A 15,004-nucleotide genomic window follows, 5' to 3' on the forward strand; every position below is an offset into this window, starting at 1 on the left:
AAAATGTGGTGGGGGAAGGCCAATTCAGGTGAGGTCTTTCCTTACCCCCTGGTTGATAAAAAAAAAAAAAAAAAAAAAAAAAGGATCTTGAACAGAAACGTCCCAAGAAGTCTTCATCCTTGGGTTCCCAGTTAAGCTGCATGAACAAAATTTCTCACCTTTTTTTTTTTTTTTTTACATACATAGATCCAGAGGAGGAGGGCTGAACTGGGCTTCTTTATCACTTTCAACTTAAGACTGTTTAGAGTTCATCAATGCAGACGTTCAAAAAGACAGGAGAAAGAGAGATCAAACCATTGCAGTCTAACGTGTTCTTAAATAGTTGTACAAAAGAAGGCTGCTTGTTTCCATCAACATTGCATGAGTCCATTTCGCCGTGGTAGTTCACAGGTATTCGAACTCCAGTGCTTGGTGTAATGCCAGCAGGTCAGAGTGACTGGATATCCTCCAGAAAGGCATGTTGTGCTGTGAAGCAGACGCACAAGGTTAAAACCAGAAGCCGTTTCCATGGCTGCTTACCACCACCTCAACTCATGCAAGCTACGCTACTGTAGCTTGGAGCTGCTTGCTATGCAATGGCACCACAAACAAAACCCATGCAGCGCTAACATTAGTGGGAAATGTGCTTGTCACTTTCTGCTCGGGAATTAGTTTTGACGGACGTCGAGGAGCCAGAAATATTAACGCGAATGTATAACTTGAGACAAAATAATTTGTTTTGTATTTTTCTGTGCCGCGCTCTATAAAACTTCAACTTTCATGGCTCGTTAAAGAAACCTTAAAATATGCAGGTGAATTGAGTCCACAGCCACGCTTTGGCTGGCAAAATAAGTTGATGTGATGCTGTAGAAAGGAAATAAAATTCTGAAATCTGTGCTTTTAACGGTGCATAAACACTTTGTTCATTTGAAATTCAGTATTTAAAGTTTTATGCTCATTAGATGCTTTTAGCTTTCAGCAACTGAGTGGAAACCAAATCATCTCTGCACACGACTTCATGTTGAAAATGGAACCATTGAATTTCTAAGACACTGGAAACTGTAGGAGCGTCTTTTAATTCTAACTTACAAAAAAAGAAAGTGACAAGAAAACAACCCAGTCTTTAAAACAATCCCAGCTCCAAGCGTCACAAATAAAATCTGAAGCTGGAAGGATAAAAAAAAAAAACATCTCTAATTTAACTAGAGTAAACCAATACTAACAAAATATGTTTACTTGTAATTCCTTATTGTAGTAAATCACAGCAGAAGTAAAAAAATGCATTACATCACTGGAACAAAAGCAGCATATTTAGGCTAAACACGCATGTCCAAAGCTTGGCTACTGTGTATACTTGGGGAGGCTGTCACTTAAATTTTGACCAGAAACATGCTCCAAAATGTTAACTCAAAAATATAGTTTGTGATGCTACAAGCACTGGGCAGTCGTCGGCACTCTCACGGTCCGACCTCGATTAAAACACCACGGTGTTTTAATCGTGAACATTCACTCACAGAATGATCTGAAAGTTTTTACTTAAAAGAAGCAACATTTATTTCTACAGCTGCAGGATATTATTCCCAATCTTTATCATCACATGATACACGTTAGAGTTAAGAAGCAATATAAACGACTACATTTTTACTTTTCTGCTGTTGATAAAACAACACAAGTTTGAGAAGTTTTTTGGTTTATTCCAGCGCATTCGATTAGTCTCAGATGTGAGTAGGTTGCATTCTCGTTTCAAAATGGAAAAGCCGTAGGTTTTGCCAGTTGCTTCGTTGCTAACTGCAATTAGCAAAACCAGGCTGTAGCAATGCGTTTCTCTCTATGTTTTGCCTTTAAGCACAATGACGCAAACAAGTAATTTAGTAATAAACTGAATTACTTGTCCGTTCAGGCCTGCTTGGTAAACTAACTTCACTGGACGTGCTTGTATTTCCGACTTGTGTTGTTGTTAAAACTGCAAACCAGTTTCTTGCCGAAAGCGCCAAAGCATACTCAATTATCCAAGCTTTGCTCTTCAGTATCCACTCTTAACAGTTGCAATGAAGTTATCCCAGCACACTGTCAAACAAAGAAGCCAGTCGACCAGAGAAAGTCAGAGACCAACACAAAAAACCGCTGCAGCAAAGAAAGGCAGGTTTTGTCCAATCAGAGCTCACGCTGTGCAGAGTTGGCGGATTGGAGGGATCAAGCGGTGAGGTTGTGGTTCCATTACCTTTTTGGCCGCCTGTTCCTCTTCCACACCGTCCCCAATTACAACATACACTACTTTCCTGCCAAACCTTTGCATTATGCGCTCAAAGCAACTCTCTTTTCCTGCAAAAAACAAATGAACAAGGGGGAAGGAAGGAGGGTAACATGGTCAGAGGGGTCAAAGCTCAGAAGCTGTTTGTTTACCTGGCTGGCGGCATGCTCTTCATCCTTCCCATCGCCAATCACAACATATGTAATGTTAGTGCCAAAGCGGGAGACTATACGCTCAAAACAGCTCTCTTTGCCTGGAGACAAACAGACGGCTTTCACAGGTTTTCCATTTGTTTAGATGGATATGAAAAGAAACACAGGAAGGATACATCCAGATACATAGATTAAAGAAATGCGTCTTTTCATGTGATGCCGTTTTTTTTTTTTTTTTTTTTTTTTTATTAATTTGGAAACATAAAAATTAGCAACTGGACACACTGGTACTGGGTTTTAGCTGACTTCACCGTGATTCATACCTTAATTAACAGAATGAGCATCCAGTGTGAAATTATTGCCTTATTTACACAGCTTTTCTTCTTCAGTCTCGTCTCACCGCCATATTATTTTTGCTTTTTCCCCAAATTATTTTCTACTCTTCCTATTTTCTCTACTTAAAAATATTCATCTTGGGGTTTTGTCTAGCCTTCTCACTCAAAGAAAGTGTAGATTATTAAACTCTGTATACTCATCTCCTTTGAACACTCCCTCACTCATCTCTCTCTGTCTTTCTCTATACACACACACACACATATGTATGTATGTATATACACATTTCCTCTGTCTGACTTTATGTTTTCAAATGCAAAGATCATGTCAAGACTTAGAAAGTGATGAATATTTAAGTTTCTATGCATTAATTCGCTATAATGAAGTGAAATGGCGTAATACATGCATTTTGAGGCAGCATCTGAAACACACTGCTTTCCTGTGGGACATCATGGAAAAAAAGTCAGTGAAGATAAGAGACTTGTGGCCTACAAAATGATTACTTCAGTCAAACGATGAATCCAGCTACCCTAACATTCAGGAAGTAGAAGGTTTCTGTGCCCCATAAATGAACGTTTTGGTGCAAAATGTTTATTTCAAACCCCGTAACAAAAGCAAAAGGCTGCGACGCTGGCAAGAGGTGTCATTATTTAAAGTGAAACGAATCCTAAATCTACTGAGATGAACTGAAAAGCCAACAATAAGAACATCCTAACTGACCTAAAACAGTAAAGGTTCGGTTTGATTTAATGCCAAACAAAAGAGGGGATTCGACTTGTAGTGCACCGTATATAAATATCTGATTTCAAATGTGAACGCTTGTCCAGAATGTTTTTAATCACACTTCCAGTTGTTTTGCTGTAAATGCAAGCATGTCTAAATCGGTAGCAATTTTTTTGCACCTTTTTCTCAACGTAAAACCCAACAGACTTACTTGAATTGTCCTTCTCATTTTTAAGAGTGGCTTTTCTTGTCATTTTTACGCACCAGGGAAATAGGACGTTATTGGTTGTTATTTAAAAGTTCCCAGACAGCTAGAAAATAAAATAAAATATGACATACAAAAATTCCTGGGTTAAACCTACAGAGTGTGAAATATGGTACTGAATGAATCTCAAGTTGAATCACATTCTTCACAAATTGTTTTCAATAAAAGATCTATTGATTTGTTTATATTTTAACACATCTTTACCAGAAAACCTAATAAATCTCAGCTTGATGCATTTCACATTTATTAATCAGGGATAATGATTTTGAGTTATCAACTTGCCGGTCAAGATTAGGGCCAAAAAGTTGAAATCTGGTCATCAGCCAATTCTTTGGTACATCTCTATTTTAATAATAAGATCTGACTGGGGGAGAAAAGAGAAAAAAAAATGACTCAAGACTTTTGTACAGTGATATTTACATTTTGGTTTTGTTGAAAATTATGTCATCCATTCCACAAAACAAAGAAAAACATAATAGATACCCTTTATTGGACTCTAAAGTTTATCATATTTCACGTTCCGTGTTATTTGATGTGAGCCATGCAGAATGTGTGTGGTTGTTCCTGTGTGTGTGTGTGCGCGTGTGTGTGTGTGGTGTGTGTGCGGTTCCATACCTATTTTTGTAGCACTGTAAATGTTTTCAATGGGGAAAACCGATCCAAGACTATACAGAAGAACCTTCGCCAGCGCCGGTATGAGCTGCGTCGTTGTCACCAACACATTTACACAGTTACTCCTGCAGGAGGTGAAAGCAACGTCAATGGATAACGGAGGCTGATTATTGAATAAATGCTTTTTTTTCTTTTTTTTTTTCTTATCTATGCCCTTCGAATCAAAGACGCAATGCATCGACCGTCTTCAGCAAGAAGAAAAGATGTTGCTCAGAATTTGAGTGAAAGAGTGACCGTGAAACATGTATGCGAACCTTGAGCTTATGATGGACAAGGACTTGAGTGCGTGGGTGAGCCAGGAATCGGTCAGAGCCTCCACCTCTGCTCTTAGCTGCAGCCAGGCATCTCTCTTTGCAGGGCCCAGCAGACCTTTAACACAACAAATTAAATGTAAATGTTTTCTTTTCTTTTTTTTTTTAAGAATCCAGCATTAAAACAATTGTTCTACCCTTGAAAAAGAACGATTCAAAACGAAATCCCAGAAAGATACGTTACATTTGTGCCAGTGATGAGTGTGTGTGAACAAAAAAAAAAAAAAAGAAACGTTCTTGAACAATGTCTCCTTTCAACTAGTGAGCAAGGGATTCCATGTTGATTGGCTTACCCCCTACATTGTTTTTGTATGTGCTATACAACTCTTTGACCCGTCGGTAGCGGAAGGCCAGCTTCCTCATCCAGTCGACCCCACCGCGGACCCCCGTAGCCAGGCACAGGTTGGCGCTGGTTGCAGCTGCATGGAAGCCATCAGTTGCAAAACTGTAAGTACTGTCAATAATAATGATATGTTTTATTTAAAAAGTCTGCTCTGTTAGAAAAAAAAAAGCTTAATTATTATTAGTCATGAAAAAGTGATTTGCACGAAGCAATTTTAAAACGACTTTTAGGAACCAGAGAGCTAATTAAAGACAAGAGTTTCACCCAGGACGATGAGAGCTGCATGCAGTAGCGCTCATTTTTTATTTTATTTTTTTTGCAGAACAGTTAAATATTACATAATCACCTTAAGTCTTGGCCATTGTCATCTGAAGACACATCATCAATATGTACCTGATCACATTCCTGCATTGACAAACACATAAATGAGACAATTATACCACAGAGAACAAAATGTTATGCCACATTTTATCCCCCCCTTCCGTCAGAGTTGACGGATGGAGACAAATTCAAAACAATGCCAGAAGGTAACTTGCTAAAGGTCAAAGGTCAGACAAGTGCAGCTTGAACCAACAGGAATTTGTAAAGCACGCAGCCGGAGTTACAGCAGCTTGGATCAAAGCGTACTGGTCTTCATATTGTGTGTGTCAAAATAGCCCAATCAAAGTCCTGATCAAACTTCAACTGTGAATATGTGACAAGACTTGAAAACTCTCAGATGATGCTTATAGGATCCGACTGAGCTTCAGTTACCTTCCAAAAAATAAATAAATCAATTTTCAGTCACACCGACCCTACCTTTCAGATATTTATTTGTAAATTTAAAAAAATAAATAAATAAAAATACAAATTTCATTTTCATTCGATCTCAGTTCTTCTCTAAATTATGTTTTAACCTAAAGTACATTAGAATGTGTCAAAAGTTATTGTTTTTCTGCAGAGCCCTTCACTAATTGAAATAAAATTTGTGTTTTGTTTTTTTTACCACAAGAGGGCAGTAGTAGTATATTGATACATAGAATGCCCTTGTGCTAAATTTATAGGCCAGTTATCTTAAATATATTTGATTGTTTTTTTGTGTCATCTCTCACCTCCAGGTCATTAAAGAATAAGTGTGTGTCAGCCATGTTGAAGATCATCTCTTCCATCCGCAGACCAAGTGTGACTGCCATCGGAGGGTCCTGAAAAAGAATAAAACACAACAAAGATTAAAAAGAACAATTTTATCATCTCCAGTCCAGTTGTAAAAAATAAAAATAACATTTTACAATCAGCACACTTTTCCAATTCACACCTCTGCCCTCCACCCACTGCTGGAGTTGGTACATTCTGCTCATCACACCAGACGGTGACAGACAAGCTGCACTTGCCCTGTCCCATCAACATTCCTAAAACTTGCGGGGGGTCTGGGGGGGACAACAGGGTGAGCAAAATGAAGTGTGTGCGTCCCCTCCTGTGCGTACTGCAGAGAGTCGGTACCCTCGGAGGCAGATGCTTTAGTTTATTTGGTATGTGAATGGTTTGTGTGTGTGTGTGTTTGGGAGAACGCAGTCTACCCTGCCAGCCCGGGGCTCAGCTGCAAAAACCATCATCTGTGACGGGTCAGCGCGGGTCGACAGCTTGCTGCACAATTCGCTGACACTATCAGATGACTAGAATAGAAAGATACTTACAGGAGGGTGAGTGAAAGTTAAAAAGAGGGAAACTTGCACAGACAACATTTGTGGGGCTGAGAATAAGTAGAAAAATAATGAATTACACAAGAGTACTGAGTGTACTCACTTTTGAGTCAGTAAAATCATAATTATTTCAATGGAGAAATGGCCAACTATGTGCTTTGTGCTGTCCATTAAAGTCCAAATGGTTTCATCTTTCTGTCAAAAAATGTTTCCTTCCCTCATAATCTTAAAAAAAAAAAAAAAAAAAAATGTTTCAAGTTCAGTTGCACGTTGCATCAAGCTGCAGCTGAGAGACATAAAGAGTTTGATATAAATGTGACTGATATCCCCAAAAGCTGTTAATGAGAGTGAATTTATGTCTTGTAGTTTCTGAATCAGTAGAGTCAATTATAATTTGGGATTGATGCAAACAAAAACCAAATTAGTCAAATTAATAGAAGGTGAGAAAATGCTAAGCAAGTTTCTCAATTCAAAACATTGAATGATCATAAATGTTCTCGTCCTAATAAAAGTTTTCAAAAGCAACCAACCCAGTTTTAGTTTGCTCTCTCAAGAAATGAAAGCTCGGGGGTCACAAGTTGCTTATGCGTTTCCTCTTGAACCAGTTCAGTTCCAAGTATCTGAACGTGATTTTAAAATGTTGATTTTAAAATAGTTCAACTCCAAGTCCAGCTCCTCCAAACAAAATCTATGTAATTTGAAATAATAACGTGCATCACTCCTATCATCTTGAGAAAATGTAAAATGTGTTTGAGCTGAACAAAACAAAACGAGTGTCCTCTTTCTTAACATTGAGTCTTGAAAACCATTTTCTATGTTTACTCGTTGTAGGCTTGCATGAACAGGGATGATTGTCTTTTAAAAATTAGATGTTGTTGGACAAATTTAATTATAAAAATGTATTTCATTTGACAAAGATATGATGTATTTTCATCATGTGGATAAATCCAATTGTTCAGCCATGATTGGAGACAAACATTAACTTGGGAATTTTAGACCTTAAAAGCAAAGCAAAAACCTATGTTCTACCAATTTGTTTTTTTTTTTTATTTATTTATTTAATTTTCAAGCTTAACATATAAAGTAAACTTTATTAAATGCACAGAAGTTCAGAAAAAAAGCACAATAAAAAGCTATTGCACAAAATTGCTGACTTTAATATTATTGTTAGTGTTATTTTTATTTAATCAAGCATAATATTACTATCCTAAAGGTATCATAGTGGCTGGTTTAACGGGATGTTTTGGAAAACCTTAAGTTTAAAGGTAATCTAAAGTGGGTGTGATAAGGTTGTAGCCTCAACATGAGGCCAGCCTGACCAATCCTGCCCTGTATTTGTTATTTATGACCAGGCCTTGCAGGTGTGTGTGGGTAACATGTCACGGATGTGCTGCCACTTCAATAATAAACCACCAACCGCCACACTAAGGCAATTCTGCGTTTGCCCACAACAGTTGGAAACCTCTCGCACCTTGTTATGCCTAACAGAGAGTGCATCGAGTTAACGGTACGCCCCGAAAGACATTGAGTCAATCTCATTACCAGATTGCAGACCTCAAGTTAAAACTTTTCCTGATTGTTTCTCCACAATAAGTGTGGGAGAAACCGAGCTGGATCAACCGCTAAGTCCACATGTGTTTCCATGTCTCACCCCCACACTCTACCAATTTACAACTCATCAGGACGTTTCTCATACCCATTAAATGTAATTTGCCAAACATTAAATGAGGGGGGGGAAAAAAGAAAAAGAAAAAATACTGCACAAATGCAAAGTACTTCTGTGCCCACAAAACTGCATCTGTAAAACTTCTGAACTGCCAGGGAGTTTCGTGCCAGTTTGGCTTCACACTGTGAGTGTGTGCGCGCGTGTGTGTTCTGCCAGTTTTTGTTTTACTGCCAACAGAATCAGGATATTAGACCTGAGCAGGTTTTAAAAGCCTTTTGCAGGCTGGCTGCTGTAGCTGCAGTTGTGCACACAGGAACAACGTCGCCCAGTAAATAGATGTAACCCGGGGCACAAAGCATGATCCGAGATCAGAGCCAGGAGCTGTTAAAATAAAGGGAAGTATAAACAGTGTAGCCGGTGTGTGATAAAGTGAGACCACCAAATAAGTTTAGAGAAAATTGAAATAAGCATTACTCAAAGTAAGAAATTAGCACATAATTCTCATTGGTTGTGATTAAACTAATGAAGGCATTGACAGTTATGAATAGCTTCATTTAAAGGCTAATTTTACTGTGTACGTGATCATAAATTGACCGTAACATTCCTGGAACTTTTAATGTAACATAAGTAATCTACTGAGAGAAATAAAGGCACATCGAGGACTCGTTCTGTTATTTTTGAGTACGTTTTGTGTAGTCTTGGACTCTCGTCTCAGAGCTGGTGAATTTTCCTTCGAACTGCTCTCGGGGCAAAACAGGACCAGGTGCTCACTTAGCGTTAGCTCTGTCTCCGCTGCCAAAAAAGTAGTGCTTGACATAGAAATGCTTCTATCAGTTCTTCTATAAACCCCCCCCCCCCCAACTATTTCACCACTACAATAGCATAAGCTCCAGGCACACAGTAAATACATAGCGCTGTTATCACAGCTTAACAGATTTTGACTGTGTGTGTGTAAACATTGTGTTTTAATAATCGCCAGCTGCTTTAAATCAGCCTGTGTAGCTCACGTTTGCAGCGGTGTTTATAAATTCCAATTAGCTAAAAATTAGTCTGTTGATAATATAACAACAGTTATTGTGGAGAAACGATGTTTTGCAACTTGAACGTTTTATTTTCCATTTAATCAAATTAAAGCCTCAAACGTCATTGTATTATGTTAGTATTTTATGAAGTTTACCAACATAAAGCAGCCCGTAAATGGGAAGGGAAATTAACTTTAGACTTTATTTTACAAAAAAAACAAAAAACAACAAAAAAAACATCTTATGTGTTCATCCTTCTTAAGAAACACCTTTTTTGCTGTATTTACAGTGGCTGTTTGTGCTTACTCTGCCCATAAAATAACCTCGTGTTGAGATCCATCTTCCTATAAACTCTGATCACATTTCCTGCGTCTGCTAAAGAAAAGCATTCCTGCAGCATGATGCTGCCACCACCATTTTTCACCCCCACCACACAAAGCATCTTACATGTAAGCCAAAAAGTAAAATGCTAATCTCATCTGACCAGAGCAACTTCCTCCTTCCTTTGTCTGCAAGACGATGGCAAAATGATCCAAAATTTAATCCAAGAGATGGCTTTAGTGTTGTGTTAGTACACGTTTGTGCAAGATCTGAAAAACCAGTTCATAACTGCATTTGTAATAGGATCAGTGTATCTCGTCTATAGTGATTCTACTTTAGTAGGGAAGCTCTATCAGCGACAGATAGGCATGTCTTTAACATTTTACCTACTTCCCCCCCAAACTGACTGAGATCGTTCAGTCTGGATGGAAAGATTTTTCCAGAAGAAACCGACGGTGATGTAATTCTATCAGATTATGAGAACGGTGTCATACGTACCTTGCCGTATTTCTGCGCATAGGAGCCTGTGAGCAAAGAATGGAAGACGATGATCGTCTCATCTAGATCCCACACAAACACTCTCTGCAGAACCAAACAAAAGAGATAAGAAAGTATTTCACAACAACCAAAATAATTTTTTTTTAAAGTTTTGGCTTTATACTTTTATTGTACAAGACACTGAAAACTGTTCCACGTCTCTTATCCTTTGCATTGTAGTCAACAGTAAGCAGGTTGGATAAAAATCAAACGAAATACCATATTTCCATTGAGATTTGAATAGATTGTTTATTCAGAACTCCAAGTGCTCTGTGAGAGCGAGTTCTTTAGTTCTTTACCTCCAGGTCACTGTCAGGGGGAGGAGAAGGGTTGTTTTTGCGGCCCCTGCCGCGAGACTTGGACCCCCCACTCCGGCAGGCTCTGTCGTCCAGCTCTTTGATGGGCGTGGAGGGGCTCTGCACTGTATCAAAGTCCCCTGAGAGCGAGTACAGAGACACAGAAAATATGCTTGAAACATTTCATATTTGGAAATCCTCCCAAATCTACCTCAAAACTACACAAGCAATCAAACTACGTCCAGTGCACTGGAAAGCAATAATGTGGTTAGAGCTGATTTCACAAGTGTTCTGTTGCTCTAAATCAGACTTGTACTGGCTGTCAAATTTAATAATTCAATGCAACTGGAACGCCAGATCAACTTAAAAGAAAGCAGGAAACCTAAAAAAAAAAGAACAATTGGTTGTTTCGACAAATTTTGGGATAACGGGAACATGTGAAGGTTTAGCAAAACGAGAAGGAGAAAACTTGTGCGATCTGATTGCTCTTGCATAGATACTGCATGTGTGTCTGCAAAGGAATACAGAAGAATGCGCACAAAGACACACACACACACACACACATATGTATGTATGTATATACACATTTCCTCTGTCTGACTTTATGTTTTCAAATGCAAAGATCATGTCAAGACTTAGAAAGTGATGAATATTTAAGTTTCTATGCATTAATTCGCTATAATGAAGTGAAATGGCGTAATACATGCATTTTGAGGCAGCATCTGAAACACACTGCTTTCCTGTGGGACATCATGGAAAAAAAGTCAGTGAAGATAAGAGACTTGTGGCCTACAAAATGATTACTTCAGTCAAACGATGAATCCAGCTACCCTAACATTCAGGAAGTAGAAGGTTTCTGTGCCCCATAAATGAACGTTTTGGTGCAAAATGTTTATTTCAAACCCCGTAACAAAAGCAAAAGGCTGCGACGCTGGCAAGAGGTGTCATTATTTAAAGTGAAACGAATCCTAAATCTACTGAGATGAACTGAAAAGCCAACAATAAGAACATCCTAACTGACCTAAAACAGTAAAGGTTCGGTTTGATTTAATGCCAAACAAAAGAGGGGATTCGACTTGTAGTGCACCGTATATAAATATCTGATTTCAAATGTGAACGCTTGTCCAGAATGTTTTTAATCACACTTCCAGTTGTTTTGCTGTAAATGCAAGCATGTCTAAATCGGTAGCAATTTTTTTGCACCTTTTTCTCAACGTAAAACCCAACAGACTTACTTGAATTGTCCTTCTCATTTTTAAGAGTGGCTTTTCTTGTCATTTTTACGCACCAGGGAAATAGGACGTTATTGGTTGTTATTTAAAAGTTCCCAGACAGCTAGAAAATAAAATAAAATATGACATACAAAAATTCCTGGGTTAAACCTACAGAGTGTGAAATATGGTACTGAATGAATCTCAAGTTGAATCACATTCTTCACAAATTGTTTTCAATAAAAGATCTATTGATTTGTTTATATTTTAACACATCTTTACCAGAAAACCTAATAAATCTCAGCTTGATGCATTTCACATTTATTAATCAGGGATAATGATTTTGAGTTATCAACTTGCCGGTCAAGATTAGGGCCAAAAAGTTGAAATCTGGTCATCAGCCAATTCTTTGGTACATCTCTATTTTAATAATAAGATCTGACTGGGGGAGAAAAGAGAAAAAAAAATGACTCAAGACTTTTGTACAGTGATATTTACATTTTGGTTTTGTTGAAAATTATGTCATCCATTCCACAAAACAAAGAAAAACATAATAGATACCCTTTATTGGACTCTAAAGTTTATCATATTTCACGTTCCGTGTTATTTGATGTGAGCCATGCAGAATGTGTGTGGTTGTTCCTGTGTGTGTGTGTGCGCGTGTGTGTGTGTGGTGTGTGTGCGGTTCCATACCTATTTTTGTAGCACTGTAAATGTTTTCAATGGGGAAAACCGATCCAAGACTATACAGAAGAACCTTCGCCAGCGCCGGTATGAGCTGCGTCGTTGTCACCAACACATTTACACAGTTACTCCTGCAGGAGGTGAAAGCAACGTCAATGGATAACGGAGGCTGATTATTGAATAAATGCTTTTTTTTCTTTTTTTTTTTCTTATCTATGCCCTTCGAATCAAAGACGCAATGCATCGACCGTCTTCAGCAAGAAGAAAAGATGTTGCTCAGAATTTGAGTGAAAGAGTGACCGTGAAACATGTATGCGAACCTTGAGCTTATGATGGACAAGGACTTGAGTGCGTGGGTGAGCCAGGAATCGGTCAGAGCCTCCACCTCTGCTCTTAGCTGCAGCCAGGCATCTCTCTTTGCAGGGCCCAGCAGACCTTTAACACAACAAATTAAATGTAAATGTTTTCTTTTCTTTTTTTTTTTAAGAATCCAGCATTAAAACAATTGTTCTACCCTTGAAAAAGAACGATTCAAAACGAAATCCCAGAAAGATACGTTACATTTGTGCCAGTGATGAGTGTGTGTGAACAAAAAAAAAAAAAAAGAAACGTTCTTGAACAATGTCTCCTTTCAACTAGTGAGCAAGGGATTCCATGTTGATTGGCTTACCCCCTACATTGTTTTTGTATGTGCTATACAACTCTTTGACCCGTCGGTAGCGGAAGGCCAGCTTCCTCATCCAGTCGACCCCACCGCGGACCCCCGTAGCCAGGCACAGGTTGGCGCTGGTTGCAGCTGCATGGAAGCCATCAGTTGCAAAACTGTAAGTACTGTCAATAATAATGATATGTTTTATTTAAAAAGTCTGCTCTGTTAGAAAAAAAAAAGCTTAATTATTATTAGTCATGAAAAAGTGATTTGCACGAAGCAATTTTAAAACGACTTTTAGGAACCAGAGAGCTAATTAAAGACAAGAGTTTCACCCAGGACGATGAGAGCTGCATGCAGTAGCGCTCATTTTTTATTTTATTTTTTTTGCAGAACAGTTAAATATTACATAATCACCTTAAGTCTTGGCCATTGTCATCTGAAGACACATCATCAATATGTACCTGATCACATTCCTGCATTGACAAACACATAAATGAGACAATTATACCACAGAGAACAAAATGTTATGCCACATTTTATCCCCCCCTTCCGTCAGAGTTGACGGATGGAGACAAATTCAAAACAATGCCAGAAGGTAACTTGCTAAAGGTCAAAGGTCAGACAAGTGCAGCTTGAACCAACAGGAATTTGTAAAGCACGCAGCCGGAGTTACAGCAGCTTGGATCAAAGCGTACTGGTCTTCATATTGTGTGTGTCAAAATAGCCCAATCAAAGTCCTGATCAAACTTCAACTGTGAATATGTGACAAGACTTGAAAACTCTCAGATGATGCTTATAGGATCCGACTGAGCTTCAGTTACCTTCCAAAAAATAAATAAATCAATTTTCAGTCACACCGACCCTACCTTTCAGATATTTATTTGTAAATTTAAAAAAATAAATAAATAAAAATACAAATTTCATTTTCATTCGATCTCAGTTCTTCTCTAAATTATGTTTTAACCTAAAGTACATTAGAATGTGTCAAAAGTTATTGTTTTTCTGCAGAGCCCTTCACTAATTGAAATAAAATTTGTGTTTTGTTTTTTTTACCACAAGAGGGCAGTAGTAGTATATTGATACATAGAATGCCCTTGTGCTAAATTTATAGGCCAGTTATCTTAAATATATTTGATTGTTTTTTTGTGTCATCTCTCACCTCCAGGTCATTAAAGAATAAGTGTGTGTCAGCCATGTTGAAGATCATCTCTTCCATCCGCAGACCAAGTGTGACTGCCATCGGAGGGTCCTGAAAAAGAATAAAACACAACAAAGATTAAAAAGAACAATTTTATCATCTCCAGTCCAGTTGTAAAAAATAAAAATAACATTTTACAATCAGCACACTTTTCCAATTCACACCTCTGCCCTCCACCCACTGCTGGAGTTGGTACATTCTGCTCATCACACCAGACGGTGACAGACAAGCTGCACTTGCCCTGTCCCATCAACATTCCTAAAACTTGCGGGGGGTCTGGGGGGGACAACAGGGTGAGCAAAATGAAGTGTGTGCGTCCCCTCCTGTGCGTACTGCAGAGAGTCGGTACCCTCGGAGGCAGATGCTTTAGTTTATTTGGTATGTGAATGGTTTGTGTGTGTGTGTGTTTGGGAGAACGCAGTCTACCCTGCCAGCCCGGGGCTCAGCTGCAAAAACCATCATCTGTGACGGGTCAGCGCGGGTCGACAGCTTGCTGCACAATTCGCTGACACTATCAGATGACTAGAATAGAAAGATACTTACAGGAGGGTGAGTGAAAGTTAAAAAGAGGGAAACTTGCACAGACAACATTTGTGGGGCTGAGAATAAGTAGAAAAATAATGAATTACACAAGAGTACTGAGTGTACTCACTTTTGAGTCAGTAAAATCATAATTATTTCAATGGAGAAATGGCCAACTATGTGCTTT

General features: G+C 38.5%; 1 protein-coding gene across 4 annotated transcripts in view; it reads right to left on the reverse strand.

Annotated features, from left to right (window-relative positions):
• Window positions 1-177: 177 nt before the first annotated feature.
• The window catches only part of eya4 (EYA transcriptional coactivator and phosphatase 4), a 56,542-nt gene continuing 41,715 nt past the window's right edge, over window positions 178-15,004 (reverse strand). For 2 of the 4 annotated variants that reach the window (XM_015029718.1, XM_015029720.1), the window contains 5 exons: window positions 14,257-14,346; window positions 13,512-13,570; window positions 13,116-13,276; window positions 12,766-12,880; window positions 11,752-12,576 (listed from right to left, as the gene is read on the reverse strand). In XM_015029718.1, the coding sequence (XP_014885204.1) occupies window positions 12,336-12,576; window positions 12,766-12,880; window positions 13,116-13,276; window positions 13,512-13,570; window positions 14,257-14,346 (666 nt within the window). In that variant the 3' untranslated portion in view covers window positions 11,752-12,335. Of the gene's footprint in view, window positions 466-2,382; window positions 2,484-11,751; window positions 12,577-12,765; window positions 12,881-13,115; window positions 13,277-13,511; window positions 13,571-14,256; window positions 14,347-15,004 lie in introns of those variants that run through there. The other 2 variants (XM_015029722.1, XM_015029721.1) reach the window with 2 other exon arrangements.

This window comes from Poecilia latipinna, unplaced genomic scaffold (assembly GCF_001443285.1).
Source record: "Poecilia latipinna isolate Pla-1442-1.1 unplaced genomic scaffold, P_latipinna-1.0 Scaffold161, whole genome shotgun sequence".
NCBI lineage: Eukaryota > Metazoa > Chordata > Actinopteri > Cyprinodontiformes > Poeciliidae > Poecilia > Poecilia latipinna.